We start from the raw sequence: 21,357 nt of genomic DNA on the forward strand, positions 1-21,357 counted from the left end.
TAAACAATATCAATTGTAATGAATAGACTTCAGAATTGAGAAATGTGTTGGAGATTAAAATCTGAACTGACAAGAATCAAGTAATTTGATTGTGTTTTCCTTTAAGAGCGATCAACCAGTCTTACACTTGGAGGCATCAAGTTTGACCCAGAAAATCAAGAAACTGGTAACTGCTTTTCAGGTTTCTCTCTGTCTCTTTCTGTCAGCAAAATGGAGAATGACAAAATCAAGGTTATTCCACGTTTGTCAAACACTCACGAATGGGTATGATTGTCCACATTGACAACATTGACTGGCTGGAATAGATCGAATTTTGATTTCTTGTCTACATTAATCTGGCACAGTGCCCCATTTCAAAAGAAGTCCCTACACAATGACTTATTCTCATAGTCAGACATTTCGTTCAATATGAAAGAAGGGGCTTTTTTTAACAAGCAGCATATCTGGCATAGTAGGGCAGTAACATTTGTTTGAACACAACATGATCTGCAACATATGGATTCAGTTAATGTCAACCAAGACCTCTTGCCACAACCACTTATGATATCAATTTGAAATAATTTCTAATTTGGATGCAAAACATTTAAAAAAAAACTCAACTTTATGAAGAATGGATTTTACCTAGTTGTGGAGATATTAATAGCATTGACCTGGTCACTGATACTTACTTAATGTCTCCAGTGAATTTACAAGCGAAGTAATGTGTGTTTTTAACTTTTAGAATTTGCAGACAAGGAGGATGGATCAGAAGATTCCATGTTGAGTACTGAAGAGCTATTACAGTCACATTCAACAGTTATTGATTTGCAGTCTGATCAAACAACTGGCAAAGGAATGTCAGAAGCTGAAAACACTCCTGTTATATTAACTGACTATATAAATCCCGTGGAACAGCAAAATGTTTCTAATGAGAAGATGCCAATGAGCACAATGAATGTAATATTTGTACCATCTGTTTCAGATCTAAGCCCACTGATTGATATTGAAATGAAAGGAACCTCTGATTTGTCCACAATACAAATCACTACATCAGATGCATCTGATAGTACAACAAAGAGGCTTAGTTTTGAGAGTGGTACATTTTCCAATTATGAATCCAGGACAGGATCTGTGGAAGACATTTTACGGTCCTGGGCGACTGTAGCCCTTCAGCCAGTTTTCCACGATAAGCTAGATAATGAATCACTGGTCAGCAATTCCATTCAATTCACAAATATGCCAATCTTTGATGACATTACTGTAGATTATCCGACAAATGTACCAAGTGTAACTATTGGGGATTTGACTGATGAGCCTCCTGAGATTCTTGTCGATACAATTATCTCTAATGAAATAGATGTTTCTTTGTTAAATGATACAGCTTCATACAGTGATATTGGTGTTGAAATCAAACCTCACATTGCAGAGACAGTAAGTAAAAAAGCCCCTGTTGACCAGTTGCCAGATAGTGAATTAGAATTAACAATACAAACATCTGAATTTACAGATGTCTTTAATTACTATTCCAATGACTCAACCTTAAGGGCTCAACCCTTCACAGAACATGCAAAAACATTGGAATCAATTGAAGAGTCATTTGTTGCGGAGCTGCCAGTGACTGAACTATCCACCAAAAGTCAAACAACAATGGATGCCTTTGTCACAGAGCATCTAGGCACAAAGTCGTCTACCAAAGGAAGTCCAGAAACTTCTTTCATTAAGGATCAGTTCACTACGAGATTGTTTGCCAAGGGGCACATAATAACCGAATTGGACACTGCACAGCAAGAAATGTTAGAATTGGTCACCATGGCGCACACAGTAACAAAATCTCTCCCCACAGAAGATATGGTAATAGAACAACCCACAGTGGGTCAGTTGATCCAAGACTCAACCTCAATAAGGCAGTTTATCACAGCATCTTCCAATATGCAGCAACTGATGACAGACTCACTGACGGTGGCAGATATCTCTACCTTGCTGCAAGCAACCACAGAATCAATCTTAGTGATGCAGCCCTTTGGAGATACATTCTCCATAAGCCAATCAAGCTTAGATTCTTCAAATGGGGTCCAATCAAACACAGAATTGTCTAATGATTTACAACCTTTTCCTACAATATTAGCTCCACTAGACACTGAAATCGCTAATGTTATTGCTACTGAATGGAATAACCCTATATTACCTAATACTGCTGCTTCCACAGTGATGGGATCTACTACTCAATCAAAAGTAGTAGTGCAAGGCTTTGGTGTATCTATTTCAGAGCACAATGTCAATAAATCATCAGCCACTGTTCAAGCATACAGTAAATCTAGTAACAGCATTCATTCTGATGATGAATCCATTCAGAGAATACACATGACAGTGTTTTCTGAAGTAAAACCTGCCAATAAGACATCCATAGCAATGGATATGGCAACAGAGTACTTCCCAATAGACCACCATGATTCAATTATTGAGGAGCACAATGAAGTACAACCTCCTCAAGATATAGCCAAGGATAAAATAGAAATGTTTGAAGTTCAAGATATCTCAAATAAGTTGGATCCCTCATACATACTCCAGCATCGTGAAGAATCAGATAATGAAGAAATGGCTAGCATCTACACAGAATTGCCAGTTACTGTTCCAACAAGCACCACAGCTAGAGAAAGTCACAGATCTCGACAGGCACTAGTAGTCTTCTTCAGCCTACGTGTGACGAATATGATTTTCTCAGATGACTTGTTCAACAAAAGTTCACATGAATATAAAGCACTGGAACAACAATTCTTGGAATTAGTAAGTTCACTCTTTCAAATATACATTTAAATCACTGAATTATAGTTTGTTTGTGATAATTAATGCAGTGATTACATTCAAAATGTGTTCTGTTGTATGGCAAAGTGCTTTGACATGTTTTAAGGACAAATAGTGCGATGTAAATTCTTGCTTCCCTTAACAATGGCGAAGCCATGTCAAAGCTGATGAGGCATGTTTGACTCTCAAGAATAATTGGGGAGATCCTTTCAACAACTATTTTCTTTTTGGAACAGAATTATGATCTTATAACCATCTTTTTGTCACCTAGTGCCAGATCGGGCAGTTCTGTTTCACTTAACTTTTGATGCGCTTCCAATATCAAATAAACCAATTCTATATCATTTTGTTTACATTAATTTTGATCTTGTACTGAGGTAGCTACTATTTGCTACTACAAGATGAGGAGAAATTTCTTCGCCCAGACAGTGGTGAGCCTATGGATTTCTCTGACATAGAAAATGGTTGAGGACAAACATTGAATGTTTCAAGGAGTTAGTTATAACTCTTAAGGCCAAAGACATCAAAGGGTGTGGGACAAAAGTAGAAACAGGGTTTGATGATCAGCCATGATCATATTGACTAGCGGAACAGACTCACAAGGCTGAATGGCCTATTCCTGTTCACATTTCCTATGTCACTATTTCCTCCTAATATCTGATTTAAATTTACATTTGTTTGTATATGATAGATAGTCAAATCCCTTTAGCCAATTTTGGTGTTTTATGATATGATATTGAATTGTAAGAGTATTTAGGCCACGTATGCCTATATAGCCTATTTTGATGGTTAGGTTTTATTAACCAATAACAGGCAGGCTGCCCAAGCGTAAGTAAGCGAGTCACCAAGAGGGGATGAGATTTCAAATTGGCTATGTCTCAGTGGAAAGACAAGGTATGTCTTTCAAATGTGAATGGCAGTCTTTCAAAGTGAGAAGGGTTGGGGTGATTTGCACATTTGGAAGTGAAGCTGTAGATCTGCCCTGGCATTGGCAAGATCACCAGGATTTGCAAAAGCTGCTGTGGAGATTTTATTGGAGCAACTAAGGATGGGGGTGATAAGTGCAGGGACATCATGATCGCATCTAAAAGGTTGAGTTCCTGACATAAACAACACAGCAGAATCTGAGTTGGTAGATGTGATACTGTAATTAACTAATCATTTTGATCGAGGTAAGAATTAATTTCTAGGATGTCTCTACTTAATTTTCTGTTCTTAAGAAGGTAGATAATAACATGCTAGTGGGTATAAGCCAATAAAATTTAGTCAGATTTTTTTGCAGGCTAAATTATGCATTGAAATACAAAAACCTTATTTAAAATTATCCTAAAAAAATTGAAATCAAACCATGTGAAGTTAGGATTCACTTTTGAGTGCGAAAATCCTCAAGAATTGGACTAGCAGCAGATCTTCTGGATGAAAAGTTACATTTATTGCTTGGTCGGTCTTCCAAATTAGGTACTCCATGTGGACAAGAACATTTCCCGTACATGTAATTAATCTAGGCTCCTCCAGAACCGAAACTTGGCAACAAATGCTGTGTACTGATTTCAAGAAACTTCTTTCATTTACTAGCTATTTCATATCCAGTAAGTGAAGTAATTGATAATTTAGCAAGTTCTGTACTGTGTGACACAATATGGCAAGGTTTAGAAGTGCTAAATGATTTATTGACCTTTCCTGGATACAGTTCAGCCTTTATAACAATGCCTATTAACGGTCCAGAGATCAATGTCATGAAACAAGAAAGCATGTTTAGAAGGTTGTTTTTCACAGAATACAGTGATTGATATGCAGCCAACAAACATGGTTCACCATATACTAACTGCCACAATTGCAGATTAGTCAGGCAACAGTCTCAGAGATCCAACTGTTTTTAAAATACAGGTCAATTTACACTAATCAACTTAAATTACATAAATCCCAATTGTGCCAGTACCAACAGAAAAGAACTGTAAAGCATTGTTTGTTCTCCTTTGCACAAAATCTACTCCTTGGGGATTACCAATGACTAGAAACAGAATGAAATAACCATATAAACACAGTGGCCACAACAGTGGGTCAGAGATTAGAAATATTGTGGTATATAACTCATCTCTGGACTCCCAAAAGCCTGTTCCCCCATCCACAAGATACAAGTAAGATGTGTGATGGAATATTTCCTACTTGCCTGGATAAGTGCAGCTCCAACAGTACTCAAGTCTTGACATTATTGAGGATGAAGAAGCCCGCTTAAGAGGCATCACATCCACAAACATTCACGCTTTTTCCTTTTGCCTCTCAGTAGCTGCAGTGTGTACCATTCATAATATTCATTATAACAATTCACAAAGAGTTCTTAGACAATACCTTCCAAACCCTTAACCAACCAACTAAAAGGATGAGGGCAGCAGATACATGGGAATACAACGGCTTGCAAGTTCCCCTCCAAGACAGTCACTATCCTGACCTGGAAATATATTACTGTTGTTCCTTCAGTATCACTTGGTCAAAACCCTGGAATTCCAAAAACACATCTACATTAAACCCATACATAAACGATTTATTTTCCATTACATTCCAACAAACACAGAAATTTTGCCTATAATTTTAATTTCTGTTATCTTTCCTAAGTAATTTTTCATTCTGTTTTCTCGTACTTTTGTTTAACCACTTCATAGGTTCTAATAATCCCAGTGCCAAAGGCTTTCTTTAAGGCCGTGAAATCAGTATCCCCCTTTCCACATCCACTGTGAATTCCTTCTCAAAGAATTTGACAAGTTTTATCAAACTTATTCTTCCTTTATTGGAAAATTGAGACACTTTGGAAAAATAAAATGACAGTAAACACAGAATGTAATAAATGTAAATCTTGTATAGGAAGCAATTCAATGCTTATCAAGAGTTTTACTTGCTTCTTTTCTAGCTGGTTCCATACCTCCAGTCCAACCTGACTGATTTCAAGCACCTTGAAATCTTAAACTTCAGAAATGGTAGCATTATTGTTAACAGCCGGATGAAGTTTGCAAAGCCTGTTCCACAGAATGTTACCAATGCAGTTTACCTAATCCTGGATGATTTCTGCAACACAGCATACCAGACGATGAACCTTGCGATTGACAGATTTTCTCTGGATGTTGAATCAGGTAGATAGTTTCTACTGTTTTGTTTATTTTTCCATAAGATGTTCATATTTTCTGCTTTTGTTGTATCCATGATCCATTCTGAAGCATGACCGGTAAGCACAAGCTATGTGAATGACTGATAATATCAATGTTTTCATCTACTTTGATCCAGTAAAGTGCTTTGTGAAGTTGGTTGGCTTGATTTTATAAAACTCATCCTGTCAAGTAAGATGTGTGAGGGCAAACCTTTTAACATGAATTATTATGCATTGTTCAATGAAGAAGAAAGTACAGCTTTCATTTTTGCTGGTTGCCATTATTTTAATTTGTTGTTGTTAACAACTGGATGAGGAATATATAAAATATTTATGAAATGGTGTGAAAATATAATGTGGTGTGATGATATGGAATTCCAGCCTGATATCATGACTTCAGCCTTAAATATTACACAAGACAAACGTGCAAATTGGAAACCCTGCCAGCATTTTAAATCACAAATTAACAAGCTGTTTTAACATGTTAAAAAAGACAATTACATGGAAGATTTTGTCATCCATTTTCTTTCTTGGAAGTCAGATGAGAATGCATCGTGGTTACTATATTGTAGGCATAATGAGTTGCACATCCTGACGTGCAAATGTATTGCTATTGCTTCACTGCCGCTAGGTCAAATCCTGGAATTCCATAATTATGAGCCATGGGTCAATCTACAGCATCTACACTGTAGCAGTTTAAGAAGACAGGTCACCACTGCCTTCTCATGGGCAACTAGGGATCAGCAATAAATGTCCACAGCCCATGAGTGAAATTTTAAAGGAATGACACAAGGGCCAAACAACAAAAGCTCCTGCTGGGACCATGGCTAAATGTAACAGCAATTTCTTTGGGTGAAGGTGACAACATCAGGATGATTTTTGAGTTAATCTTTTGACATTTGAAAGCCTCATTTAAAAGCAAATACAGATTCAATAAGCAGGAGTCTGTTAAATTAGTAACCTCGACTAACGTTCTGTTGGGCATAACCCTTCAGCTGCACGATATCCCAGCCTAGATCCCCCATTGCGCAGAGCATCAGGTTGCACCTCCAAATAGGGGGCCTCTTGCTGGATGGTCCCTGGTTGGTCATGTGACATTTAATTCTCCAAACTGAGATGGTGGGAAGGAGGTAAGTGGACCACTCACCTTCCTCTGCATCTCCCTCTGAAAAGTGTAAAATCCAAGCCAATGTGTAGATTAGAGATAAATAAATAAAAAAACAGTAATGGGAATGAAATTTCACCCAAATTGAACATTCGGCTGCCCTGTAATTGACTTCCCTTTGAATTATTCTGAATTCATATTTTCCTCCTGTACTTTAGGTGAGAACCAAGGGTGACATTGCTTATTCCACAGTCACCAGTAATTTTCAATTCTATTAGATAATTCAGTGATAATTGTGAGATATTGAAATTTTTTTTTATTGGTACAAAAGCAGAGTCCCTTCCTGTATTGACTGACAGCATCATAATTTGATGAGCAGAATCCTGTTCATAATAAATACTAAAGGAGCTGAAATGCAAGGTCCAGCTACCTTATATAAAAATTAACTTTAACAAAGGTTATTTGGATAGCTGTTATTTTGTACGTGCGTTTCTGGCCATGCTACTATATCATTAATAGGATTGTAGTAATCTAAATTCTTCTCATGTTCATACCTGGCTTCAGTGCTTGTAATAGTTATAGACTTTAAGAAGATTACCCAAGGTTCAACAGAGTTCACAGAGATCTGTGGAGATAAAATTGAAGCCAGGTTTTGTTTACAACTCCCTTGTGACCCATTTTTCAGGATTAATTGAATAATTGCCAAAAGAAATTTAGCATGGTGGCTCAGTGGTTAGCACTGCTGCCTCACACCGCCAGGGACCCGGGTTCAATTCCCGCCTCAGGCGACTGTCTGTGTGGAGTTTGCACATTCTCCCCATGTCTGTGTGGGTTTCCTCCGGGTGCTTCCACAGTCCAAAGATGTGCAGGTTAGGCAAATTGGCCGTGCTAAATTGCATGTAGTGTTAGGGTGGATTAGTCAGGGGTAAATGTAGGGGAATGGATCTGGGTGGGTTGCTCTTCAGAGGGTCGGTGTGGATTTGTTGGGCCAAAGGGCCTGTTTCAACACTGTAGGGAATCTAATCATAATCATAAATTTGCAGCATTTAGGGACTGTATATAGGGGTTGTACTTTAAGTAATGATTTGGAGGTGCCAGTGTTGGACTGGGGTGGACAAAGTTAAAAATCACACAACAGTGCTTCCCAAGTAAACCTGTTGGGCTATAACCTGGTGTTGTGTGATTTTTTTAACTTTAAGTAAGAGTGGCAACATTTTCAAAGAATTGCCAGGAGAGGTTTCTTATTTTTTGCTCCTGGGGAATGCTCAGCTGTTAAATACATGAAGATGATATTGACTGGACACTGTTTGTATGCGGTGTTTTTCCTAAAGAATGCAATTAGTTCTGCACCTGGAGTACACACAGCTCCAGCCTAGGTATTCAAATGATGTTGTAGAAGAAGATGATACTTCCTGACATCCCCCTCAATTTTCTCATCAGTTTTGGGCATTAAATAGAAGGGAACAGGAAGACAACTTTTGATGGGTTTTCTGCCATGATTGTTATTGTTATGTAAGGTAATGGTTGTGAGGGAGATTATGATGAACTTGCATTCATCTTCACCCAATCTAAAGATGTCTCACAGTCTTTGTTTTCAAAATCAGGCAGTCATATATGATGTCCGGTGGAGACAGACCTGCCATTTCTAGCCCCCTCATCATTGTAATTATGCTTCACTAGTCACGGGCTGAGGACCCATTTCTGTGCACATATGTTATATGTAATCAATATTATTTGTATCTATTGCTATCTACATCTTGTTGTGTAAGACAAGTGCCTTTTTTTGTTAGTCTGGCAATAGTCTATTCTCAACCACTGTCTATTAGACAGGCCTTTGGAATCAGCACAGAAAAAAAGAGGTGCTGGCAGTGAACTACCCCAAATACAAGCTCCAATGGTCAGTACCCAGAGCCCAACACATCACTAATCAAGTGGTAGTTAGAGAGCCCAAAAGCTCATGCATGCATGAGGTTCTGCACTTCATTTCCCTGATTCCAGTTAAAAACCCTGTCAGTAAGAGCTGGCCTATGTCTATGTCAGGAGTACATTTAGGCTGTCCAAATGTCTTGGGATAAAAAAATTTAAGCTTCCCTCTGCCTTCTTTGTCACATTTTAGAAATATGAATCAAATTAAAAGAAAATGGAGTTGAGGATTATCAAACCAGCATAATCTCATTGAATGGTAGAGCAGACTCAATGGCCTACTTTACTACTTATGGCCTTAATTCAGATTATGAGAACTGTCCTGACCCAGACAAAGTCAACGATGTATGACACATGCCTACCACCCAACACAAATGAGGTTTGCAGAGATGTCTCAGATTCCTAGCACTTTCATAGAATCTCTACAGTGTGGGAGCACATCATTTGGCCCACCAAATCCAAACTGATACTCTGAAGAACATTACACACAGACCCATCCCATTTTTGTAACCCTGCACTCCCCATGGTTAATCGTCCTGTCCTGCACATCCCTGGACACTATGGGCAATTTGGCATAACCAATGTACCTAACCTGTACAAATTTGGACTGTGAGCGGAAACCCATTCAGACACAGGGAGAATGTGCAAACTCCACAGAGTCACCTGAAGCTGGAATTGAACTCGGGTCTCTGGTACTGTGAGGCAGCAGTGCTAACCACTGAGCCACCATGTCACCCCAAATTTTCTACCAAACTTTTGCAAGAAGGCACCTTTGTTAATAAATCTCTAAATGAAAGCATCCTATATGTATGGCAGGAGGGCCATCAGTCTGTGTTTGAATCATTCAAACATGCAAAATTGGAAACTTGTATCTTACAGTACTAAGGTGCAAGGAAACATGCAAGATAGTAAACAAAATTTATTTTGATCTGAAAGCCTATCGCAAGCAGAATCCAGTTATTCCAATGTAGAGTGCAAAACACTAGCTTTGAATTTTGATATCACAAGATTCCTCGAGGATCTGTTGATAAACAATTATTTGAAGAAACTGACCACAAACCTTTGTAAATAATTGCAAACCACTAAGAAGTGCACCACATAGACTACAATGAAATTCAAATAAGAATGCAGAAAGTCCATTCGACTTACAAGTAGATAATATGGACATTGAGGTAAAAGATTATATTTAAAGTCCGTTTATTTAATTTTGGCCAGCATAAATGCAACCACCTTCAGGAAGAAAGAACTGATGATTCACAAAAGAACACATGTTAGAAAGTTATCATCAAAGCATGATCTGACACAATAAAGATGATGCCAGACATACTCAAGTGCTTTTGGCTGTTCACAAATGAATTAGCTATCTCAGGAGGCATAAGTTTTGAAGTGGAAGAAGAGGTTATGCCTAAAGTTCTTCACCAGAAGATATTGACAGAGTTACACCAGGGACATATGGGCCTGAGCCAAAAAGACGCCTGGCGCAGGATTTTGTGTATTGGCAGGGGATCAACAATGAGAAGGAGAAGACAACGAGGAAGTGCAAAACGTGCCAGAGTCCCCAACCACAGCAACACAAAAAAATCTCTACAACCTCATGAGATTCCATTGGCTCCTTCCTCCAAAATTGTAACAGATTTATTTACCGTACATGATGATAATTTTCTACTAGTTACAAACTTCTTTTCCAAATTTTCTGAATTGTGGGATGGCATCATGGACTAGTAATCTAGGACTCCAGGCTAAATATTCTGGGACATGAATTCAAATCCACTACAGCAAATGGTGAAATTTGAATTCAGTAAAATCTGTATTTTAAATGGTAGCGTAATGTTGACTATGAAACCATTGTGGTTTAAAAAAAACATCTGCTTCACTAATGGCCTTCAGGGAAGAGTGTCTTTTTTTATAACCTGGACTAGCCTACATGTGATTACAGATCCACAGTAGTTGACTCTTACCTGCCCTCTAAAATGGCCTAATTTTAAATGGCAGGGAGAAAGTGAGGACTGCAGATACTGGGGATCAGAGCTTAAAAATGTGTTGCTGGAAAAATGCAGCAGGTCAGGCAGCATCAAAGAAGAAGGAGAATTGACATTTCGGGCATAAGCCCTTCTTCAGGAATGAGGAGGGTGTGCCAAGCAGGCTAAGATAAAAGGTAGGGAGGAGGTCCAGGCGTCGTGTTGCCATGGTCTGGCGATGGAGGAGGCCAAGGACCTGCATGTCCTTGGCAGTTGGGAGGGGGAGTTAAGGTGTTCAGCCACGGGGCGGTTGGGTTGGTTGGTGTGGGTGTCCCAGAGGTGTTCTCTGAAACGTTCCGCAAGTAGGCGGCCTGTCACCCCAATGTATAGGACTGTATGGTAGTGTTCAACATTAGGAAGATGCAATCACTTTGTTGGGATTGTACTGCAGGCCTCCTAACAGGCAGCAGGTGATAGAGGAACAAATATCTAGTCAGATTATAGAAAAATGTAAAAACATTAGGATTGTCAAAATAAGTGTGTTTATTTTCTCTTATATTGACTAAAACTCACAGTGCCAAGGGCTTGGATGAAGTAGGGAATTTGTTAGGTGTATCCAGGATGGCTTCTTGAAGCAATATGTAAGTAGTCCAACTAGGGAAGGGGCCATACTGGACTTAGTATTGGGGAATGACCCCGGCCAGGTGATTGAAGTTTCAGTGGTGGAGCATTTCGGGAACAGTGACCATAATTCTGTAAGTTTTAAGTTACTTATGGATAAGGAAAAGAGTAGTCCTCAGATGAAAATACTAAATCCGGGGAAGGCTAACTATGACAACACTAGGCAGGAACTGCGGGATGCAGATTGGCGGGGCAGTTGTTTGAGGATGAATCTACATCTGTCATATGGAATTCTTTTAAAGGACATGTGATTAGAGTTCAGGACCAGCATATTCCTGTGAAAATGAAGGTTAAGAATGGTAATATTCACGAATCTTGGATGACAGGAGAAATTGTGAGGCGAAAGTGAGGACTGGAGATTAGAGTTGAGAGGGTGGGGGTGGGGGGGGGAGCTTTTAAAGATGATCATTCAAGACAACATTAGTAAGAATAACACCAGCAAATGTTTATGCTGCTTTTAAACATGCTGAATATCCTAAGGCTTTTAAAAACTTCGCTCATGGGATGGTGGGCATTGCTGGCTGGGCCACTATTTATTGCTTGTCCCTAGTCACCCTTGAGAAGGTGATGGTGAGCTACTTTCTTGAACTGCTACTGTCCATTTGGTGTAGGTGGACCTACAAATCCATTCACAAGGGAGTTTCAATGACCCTGAAGGAATGGTGATATATTTCCAAGTTGGATGGATTGTGACTTGGAAGGGAACTTGCATGCGATGATTAGATTAGATTAGATTAGATTAGATTACTTACAGTGTGGACACTTTGGCCCAACAAGTCCACACACCGACCCACCGAAGCACAACCCACCCCAGACCCATTCTCTGACATTTACCCCCTTCACCTAACACTACGGGCAATTTAGCATGGCCAATTCACCTAATCTGCACATTTTTGGACTGTGGGAGGAAACCGAATGGTGGAGAGAATTCCTGGATGATGTGCACATTGTATTTTCCATTGTCTATTCAATGAACCACATTTTGTACCATGTACTGTCTATTTGTAACAGGGGCTGTAACTAATACACAGCTGTGCCTTATGATTTCAGGTAATGGGGCTGACCCATGCAAGTTTCAAGCCTGCAATGAACATTCTGAATGCTTGGTGAATCACTGGACAGGAGAGTCAGAATGTGTCTGTAATGCTGGGTATATGAGTGTGGATGACTTACCCTGTCAAAGTATTTGTGATATAGACACAGACTTCTGTCTTAATGATGGCAAATGTGATATAATTCCAGGCCAAGGAGCAATCTGCAGGTATGTTCCAGTTGACTTAGTTAAGCAAAATAACAATTCTTATGTCATATTCAGATAACCTGAACATGCATTGTATTTAATTTATTGCGTAATTTGTTTTGTAGTACAGAATCTGGAAGTCAGATCAGCTATTCTCTCTTTTCACATCTTCTAACAAATTTATTGCCGGTTGTTCCTTGTTCAGATATTCAGATTTTCAATTGTGTAAATAAATTGCTAAGTACGATTTTCATCATAACTGTATCTACTAAGAAAAGATTGTTTTCCATATTATCAATGTTAATTTATGCACCTGTATATTTTTTCAAATCTCCATTTAAGGTAATCTGAGTTCAGAAAAATGATGTTATTTTTTGGTAACCTGGTTAAAAACATTGTTGAAGATTTTGAACTCAAAAGTTTAACACTCTATTAGACATGGGAGTAAAACATACCCATCTTCCATCTCATGAAACTGTTACTGAAATTTTAATTCAAACATCCAATTTGTGAACATTTGATCCTGGTGACTGAATGAGAAAATAAGAGTCAGCTATGTTGTGCTTTCATTATCGATAATTGTCTGAAATCTCTTTACACCCAACATGGCATTTAATGACTATAATTATTCAAAATATCAATAATCAAGTTTGATAGTTCAATGCTTGTAGAAAATGTCTGATCACAAACGTAGAAAACATATTAACAACAAGATTCTGCAAAGTGCTGACAAGCTCAACATTAGTCAAATATATTTTTGATAGAAGAGAACATCAAAATTCAACATAGATATATTGATGGGAGATACGTAGTGATGTTGCTAAGGAATTGCCAGATGAGGCATTGAGGAAGTTAATGCTGTTAAGGAGGCAGTGATTTGCTTGAACTGTAAGAGAATGCAGCACTTAGTGCAGCACAATTAGGCACTGTCTTGTTGCACATTATATTGTATGGTAGCTTGTGTAAAAGGAATGTAACAGCTGTGTGTGCCTCCAAGTTCCATAAGAGTTGTGTTGTGGAACATCAAATGAATCTTCAAGCCATATAGCCCCCAGGCAGACAGGGAGGTATTTTGCTTCAAGAATTTATTGCAGGCAATGGAAGGATTCTGAATTTCCATAAAAGTCCAGTGTTCTACATTAATAAAGATGGCAGTGATCTCCATGTAACAGCTTTTTGGTGGCATTATTCACAATATAGCCCTGTACATGAGGCAATGCAAGTTATTCTGAATGCACTGAGTTCCCAGTAACTACAGCAATAGGGTCCATCAGTTAATTGTAGATGGATGTCTTTTGCATCTATGCTATTTGACAGTTGATAATGCAGCCATTCACCAAGATTATTTCTGAACTAGGGAGATCCATTTCAAAATATGATACAGCACTCATACCATTAACACGGGAAAGTTCAGAACACTAAGAAGGACAGAGATGACAACATAAAGCATACAATAGTGCACAATTTAAGAAATGTGTTTTATTTTTTCACAGATGTGAAAAATGTATTTTGGTGGAAGAAACACAGAAAAGCAATACAAGTACAATGGTACAACTTTGAGGGGAGCACCAGAGTATACAATGTCTACATTATTATTAAAGAAGAATAGAATATAAAAGCAAGGGATTAATGCTACCCCTCTAAACCATTGATCGGACTTCATTTGGGGTATTGTGATCATTTGTGCGCACCGTATTTCAGGTGAATGCAATGGAGATTTATTAGAAGGACGCCAATAATGAGGGATTTTGAATACGAGGAAAGATTAGAGAAATTGGGCTTATTCTCCTTGAAATAGAGAAGGTTAAGAGGTGATCTTATTTAAGTGTTCAAAATTATGAAGAATTTTGACAAGATCTGGGTGCTCCGGTTTCCTCCCACAGTCCAAAGATGTGCAGGTCAGGTGAATTGGCCATGCTAAATTGCCCGTAGTGTTAGGCAAGGGGTAAATGTAGTGGTATGGGTGGGTTGCGCTTCGGCGGGTCGGTGTGGACTTGTTGGGCCGAAGGGCCTGTTTCCACACTGTAATGTAATCTAAAAAAAATCTAATCTAAAAAAGAAATCTAATAAAGAAGGACACTCTGTTTCTATTAGTTAGATGTCAGTAAGTAAGGCTTACAATTTCAAGATTGTCAGCAAGACAGCTGGGAGTGAGTTGAGGAGAAATCTCTTTTTACAGGCAGTTGTTAGGATTTGGATTGCGCTGCCTGAGGGAGTAGTGGAGAAGAATTTCATAAAAGAACTGGATATCTATCTGAATATGATGAATTTAAGGCTGGAGAATGGAACTAGCTGTGTAGCACTGTCAGAAGTCTGTATAGACATGATGGATCAAATAGCCTCTTTCTGTACTGTAAAAGTCTATGATTCCATAATTCTAACATTGTCTTGTAGTTTGTTTTTAGTACTTTCTTTGCAAATTGCACAGATAACATATCCATTGTGCAAAATTCAAACACAGTTTGCAAGCTGAGATGCAAAATGTCCATATTACAGAGGAGGAAGTGCTAGATGTCACGAAGTGCATAAAGGTGGATAAATCCCCAGGACCTGATCAGGTGTACTCTAGAACTCTGTGGGAAGCTAGAGAATTGATTGCTGGGCCTCTTGCTGAGATATTTGTATCATCAATAGTCACAGGTAAGATGCCTGAAGACTGGAGGTTTGCTAACGTGTTGCCACTGTTTAAGAAGGGTGGTAAGAACAAGCCAGGGAACTATAGACCAGTGAGCCTGACGTGGGTGGTGGGCAAGTTGTTGGAGGGAACCCTGAGGGATAGGAAGTACATGTATATGGAAAGGCAAGGACTGATTAGGGATAGTCAACATGGCTTTGTGTATTGGAAATCATGTCTCACAAACTTGATTGAGTTTTTTGAAGAAGTAACAAAGAGGATTGATGAGGGAAGAGTGGTAGATGTGATCTATACGGATTTCAGTAAGGCGTTCGACAAGGTTCACCATTGGAGACCGATTAGCAAGGTTAGACGTCACGGAATACAGAGAGAACTAGCCATTTGGATACAGAACTGGCTCAAAGGTAGAAGACAGAGAATGGTGGTAGTGGGTTGTTTTTCAGACTGGAGGCCTGTGACCACTGGAGTACCACAAGGATCAGTGCTGGGTCTACTACTTTTTGTCATTTATATATATGATTTGGATGCAAGCACAAGAGGTACTGTTAGTAAGTTTGCAGATGATGCCAAAATTGGAGGTGTAGTGGACAGTGCAGAAGGTTACCTCAGATTACAACAGGATCTTGATCAGATGGGGGAATGGGCAGAGAAATGGCAGATGGAGTTTAATTCAGATAAATGTGAGGTGTTGCATTTTGGGAAGCAAATCTTAGCAGGACTTATATACTTAATGGTAAGGTCGTAGGGAATGCTGCTGAACAAAAAGACCTTGGAGTGCAGGTGCATAGCTCCTTGAAAGTGGAGTCGCAGGTAGATAGGATAGTGAAGAAGGCGTTTGGTATGCTTTCCTTTATTGGTCAGAGTATTGAGTACAGGAGTTGGGAGGTCATGCTGTGGCTGTACAGGACATTGGTTAGGCCACTGTTGGAATATTACGTGCAATTCTGGTCTCCTTTCTATCGGAAAGATGTTGGGAAACTTGAAAGGGTTCAGAAAAGATTTACAAGGATGTTGCCAGGGATGGACGATTTGAGCTATAGGGAGAGTCTGAACAGGCTGGGGCTGTTTTCTCTGGAGTGTCGGAGGCTGAGGGGTGACCTTATAGAGGTTTACAAAATTATAATACCATAAGACCATAAGACACAGGAGTGGAATAAGGCCATTCGGCCCATCGAGTCCACTCTGCCATTCAATCATGACTGATGGCCATTTCAACTCCACTTAGCCGCAATCTCCCCGTAGCCCTTAATTCCTTGTGACATCAAGGAATATAACCTTTTGGTTATACAAAAGGCTGTATCAACCAATTAAAGTGAACTTTATTCAATTTTTTTCATTTGAATTGTCATTTGCCTGTTAGTATATATTTTAGTCCAAGGATATAAAAATGAAACCCTGTTCATGATTTCTTTATTTTGGGGTCATTGACTAAATTTCGGTTTACAAATCACCCTGGAAACTGCAACTGCAAAATTTATGGTTGAATCAGAAACAGGAGAAAGGGTATCAATAGTTGAATGCACTTCTCCATAATGTTAGTGTTACATTTTCTATCAGAGAATAATATTTAAAAATATGTTTAATCCATATTTTGGCTGCAAAACTCCAGGAAGTGAAGATGCAATATATCCACAATGTTGCAACTGACCTTTCAACAAAGTTGATGAAATGTTAATCTCAAGCCCGAAGAGCCTTTAGCCTTAGAAGAACAAAGTTTTTTTCTCTCAATTGTAGGATATACAGTCCTTCTGGTATGAATACTCCACACAATGCAATGAGTGATCTTAAAAAAAAGCAAACTGGAAAGCTTCATACAAACATGAGAATGAATGTTGCATGCAGCATCAAGATTTATAGGCCTTACCACAGAATACAACCAATTCTGTGAAGAGGTTCTGGAGACTGGTATAACTATTTGATTAAAAGTTAGGTGTATGCAGCTTCACTGTCTGCATCTTTCTTTGTGCACATTTCTGGAAACTTAGTTCTAACTAGATTCTTACCTTTCAAATCAAGAACCATAGTGCTCCAGAACAAAGAACAATACTTTGATAACGTGAATGCAAAATAGCAAGATTTAAAATTTCACTTGGCTTCCATCTGGTTTCATTTTCTAGATGCACAGTGTTAAGCATTTTTGATTTGCATGAGGGTCATGGACAGGATAACTAGGCAAAGTCTTTTCCCTGGAGTTGAGGAGTCCAGAACTAGAGGGCATAGGTTTCAGGTGAGTGGGAAAAGTTATAAAAGTTGCCTAAGGGGCAACTTTTTCACGCAGATGGTGGTACGTGTATGGAATGAGCTGCCAGAGGATGTGGTGGAGGCTGGTACAATTGCAACATTTAAGAGGCATTTGGATGGGTACATGAATAGGAAGGGTTTGGAGGGGTATGGGCCAAGTACTGGCAGATGGGACTAGGTTGGGTTGGGATATCTGGTCAGCATGGATGGGTTGGACCGAAGGGTCTGTTTCCATGCTGTACATCTCTATGACTCTATGTCCTTCCATGATTTAAAAGCACTCTGATATAAATGTCAGGGGTATTGAAAACAATCACTGACATTTTGGACAACTGGAGCCCTATGCTGTCAGTCACAGCAGACAGCCTGAATCTCCTCACTACTGCAGCTATATATTGAATTTTCTGTTGCTGTGCTCACCAAATTCAGGTCAATCATTTTTTTAACTTTGACTCCACAGTTGTGGAGTTCTGCATGAATTCCACATTAAAATTTTGTAATATCATCGGGCTTGTTTTTTCACTGATTTGCTCTACTTTTGGTGAAAATGCATACACACTTGTTGAATGGTGACGTGTTTAGTGCTAGTTTTCGCCAAGTATGCAGTCATTCTTGACTAATGTCTATTTCTAGGTTCTGAACAAGAAAATGATGAATTCCGAACCTGGATTATTGTTCAAGCTTTCGTGAATGTCATTAAGTGGAATAGTTGAGTTTCTTGGTGTGATTATAACAATAGAGTATTTATCATGAGCTTAGACTGTGGAAGGCCAGGAATGCGTGTGTGTCTTCAGTCCTCACATCAAACTTCACGCCCTCTCCTTCGTAACAGTCTGCGCGTTTTATTGAAGTAAAAAGAGAAAGTGCTTGTGTACTCAGCAAGCATCAGTGGAGAGGGAAACAGAGTTAAAACTTCAGGTCAAGACCATTTCAGGAGAATTGTGAGAAATTAGTGATGTACAGGTAATATGTTTTCAGCAAGGGCTGGATGGAGCAAGGACAAAGCAAGACAGAAGAGATTGAATGGCAGAAGATAGTCTTACACAGCCAAAGGAAATGGTGGTGGGGCAAGAAAAGTCAGTTGTGCCTCGAGCAGGAATGCTCCTGTTTGAAATCAAAAATATGAGAAATAAAAGGATAAAAAAAGGCAAATAAAATTAAACAAATTGGGGTTGTGGACTGAAGTTGTTGAACACAGTAAAGTGCCTAGTCAAAAGATTAGGAATTGAAAAATTTGCTTAAGGATCAGAACCAAGTATCTTGGTTTTTTTTTTTTGCTTGACTGTCATGAAATGAATTATTGTGCAATGCTGTGAGTGTTGTAGCTTCACAGGAAAGGATTGATTGTTACAACTCCCATAACACATATATCTCACACATAAAGAATTTGACAACAGGGATTACATCTGATAACCTTGTTGAAGATTCAAGACTGAGAGCCACTAAACAAAGAAATATTCTTATAAGTCTTTCTTGCATGTTCTTCTAGCTTTGTGGATAAATTTAGTAAGATTTTATTCAGAATGATGTAATTTTTAATGTAACAAGCTATGAATGCTATCTTTAATGAATGAGGGAACAGAATGGTTTTGTGGCTGATGGTAGCTTAACCTACTCAAGTAACAGAAACTGATTTTTGTCGGATTGTCATTTAATTAATCATATATTTGCATATTGCTAATTTTATAGCCAGCAGCTACTTGAATCAATCATCATTTTTGCTCTGGATATTAATGTTATTGAAGTATGACATTATGCATATGTGCAAGATTTTTAACTACTCAGTCTTATTCAAACAATGATTGCGTAGTGACAGCAATAGAACACTGTGATGTAAATATGTGTTAACATATAACCTTTAGTTTAGAGGTTGAGGTACTTAATATATGTTAAATGGCAAAACCTGATTTAGAAACTGGCAATAAACCTGCAGTGAATGCAATTCAAACAGTCTTGGAGTTTGTTACACTGAAACATTGGTGCCATGTTGACAAAGTTAATAATTAGAAAGGTAAGATAATAAACAGCAGGAATGCTTACTTAGCTAAAGAATAGGAGACATGACATTGCAGTTATTCTAAATAAAGAATCTAATGTTTAGTCGAAAGAATTAAGGAAAATTTTGGAATTGAATGGCAGTTAGATTCGTAGAGATGTACATCATGGAAACAAGCCCTTTTGTCCAACTCATCCATTCGGGCCAGTTATCCTAAATTACGTTAGTCCAATTTGTTAATTTACATTTTACCTGTGAGCTGTAGCGTGTCACATTGCCATGGAGATAGGTAGACCTGAGTCCAGTTCTTTGTTTTAGAATAATTTTCTGTGACAGTTGACAGGATGGGTTGATATAAGCAGTGAAGACACTGTGTCAGCATGGAGTCTTTTTTCACCTTATAACTCTTAAGAGTCAAGAGGTAAGGCTAGAGCCAAAGTAGAGTAGATCATCCATGACCCTACCTTTGAAAGGAGCTGGTATAAGGCAAAGTTGGAAAGGGGAAAAACAACTCGAAAACTTGTTTAGCTGGAAGCTAAAGACATAAATCGACAGTAATCCTCCGGGAAAGGCAGTTAACCTTTTTACAGTAGGAGTTCTGGAAGTAATCAACTTGGTTGCAGTTTGAAAGCAAGGACGTTTTCTGATTTTTAACCTCTGTGCAGGAGCCACAGGGAAGTCTGTACTTGAGCTATTGAATACAGAATCATAAGATCAGCATGAAATTGGAAGGTCACGACCGAAAGCCTCCTTAAATCTTATACCGTGGCAAACAGCTGTAACACTGAAAAAAAATTAATCCAGAGTGTGGTGATGTTCTTTTTGACTTGGTCCCAGGAAATTTGAATGAACCATAAAGATTTCATGACATATCTTGTTTTGGTTAACAAAATGTGAAATCTTATAGCATGGTTCATTCAGTAAATTTCTAAGTGGGTTTGGATTTCTTCTTTAAGTGCAAATGGTTCCTCATAGGATTGTAACAACGAGCTCTGCAGTTCCTCCCTGAACATTTTTGATGCTTTACCTCTCTCCTGCCCCTTTAAGTTGCTCCTTAAACCCTACCTCCTTAGATTAAACTTTTAGTCACCTATCCCAATATCTCCTTATGTAGCATAATGTCAAATTTCTTCCAATAGTATTTCTGTGAAGCACATTGGAATAGTTTATTACATTAAAAATAACTACACAAATGAAGTTGCAGTTGTTACTGAGTCTGATAATTTGAGAAAAGTGAATTAAAATCAATTAAAAAAATTAATTCAGTGATGCAGGTAATTCTGTTTTGACTGTTTGTTAAGTCAGCTCTATTAAGGCTTTTGTGGTGCAGTGGTAGTGTCCCTACCTCTGAGCCAGGAAGCCTGAGTTCAAGTCCCAGCTATACCAAAGGTATGTAATACCATCTCTGAACAGGTTGATTAAAATATCTAAGTCATCTCTTATGCTTTCAGGGAGGTGACTTCAGAAGCCTCAGTGATATCATCGTTTCTGATAAAGGGTCTATACAAAGATATTAACTTATTTTTCACCCTTCCAGCTATTGAGTAGCCTGTTATGTAATTCAATTATTTCTATTCTTATTTAAAACTTCTGGCTTGGAACTGAACATCCTTTTATCTTAAAACAGAAGTGGTCTGACATTCAGCTAAACTAATAAT

The 21,357-nt window shown here is 38.5% G+C and overlaps 1 protein-coding gene across 3 annotated transcripts in view; it reads left to right on the forward strand.

Annotated features, from left to right (window-relative positions):
* LOC122555284 (interphotoreceptor matrix proteoglycan 2-like) overlaps positions 1-21,357 on the forward strand; it is a 78,291-nt gene that overhangs the window by 47,023 nt on the left and 9,911 nt on the right. For all 3 annotated transcript variants that reach the window (XM_043701125.1, XM_043701126.1, XM_043701127.1), the window contains 4 exons: positions 107-166; positions 722-2,763; positions 5,687-5,906; positions 12,638-12,848. In XM_043701125.1, coding sequence (XP_043557060.1) covers positions 107-166; positions 722-2,763; positions 5,687-5,906; positions 12,638-12,848 — 2,533 coding nt within the window. The remainder of the gene's footprint in view (positions 1-106; positions 167-721; positions 2,764-5,686; positions 5,907-12,637; positions 12,849-21,357) is intronic.

The sequence above is a fragment of the Chiloscyllium plagiosum genome, chromosome 12 (genome assembly GCF_004010195.1).
Source record: "Chiloscyllium plagiosum isolate BGI_BamShark_2017 chromosome 12, ASM401019v2, whole genome shotgun sequence".
Lineage (NCBI taxonomy): Eukaryota > Metazoa > Chordata > Chondrichthyes > Orectolobiformes > Hemiscylliidae > Chiloscyllium > Chiloscyllium plagiosum.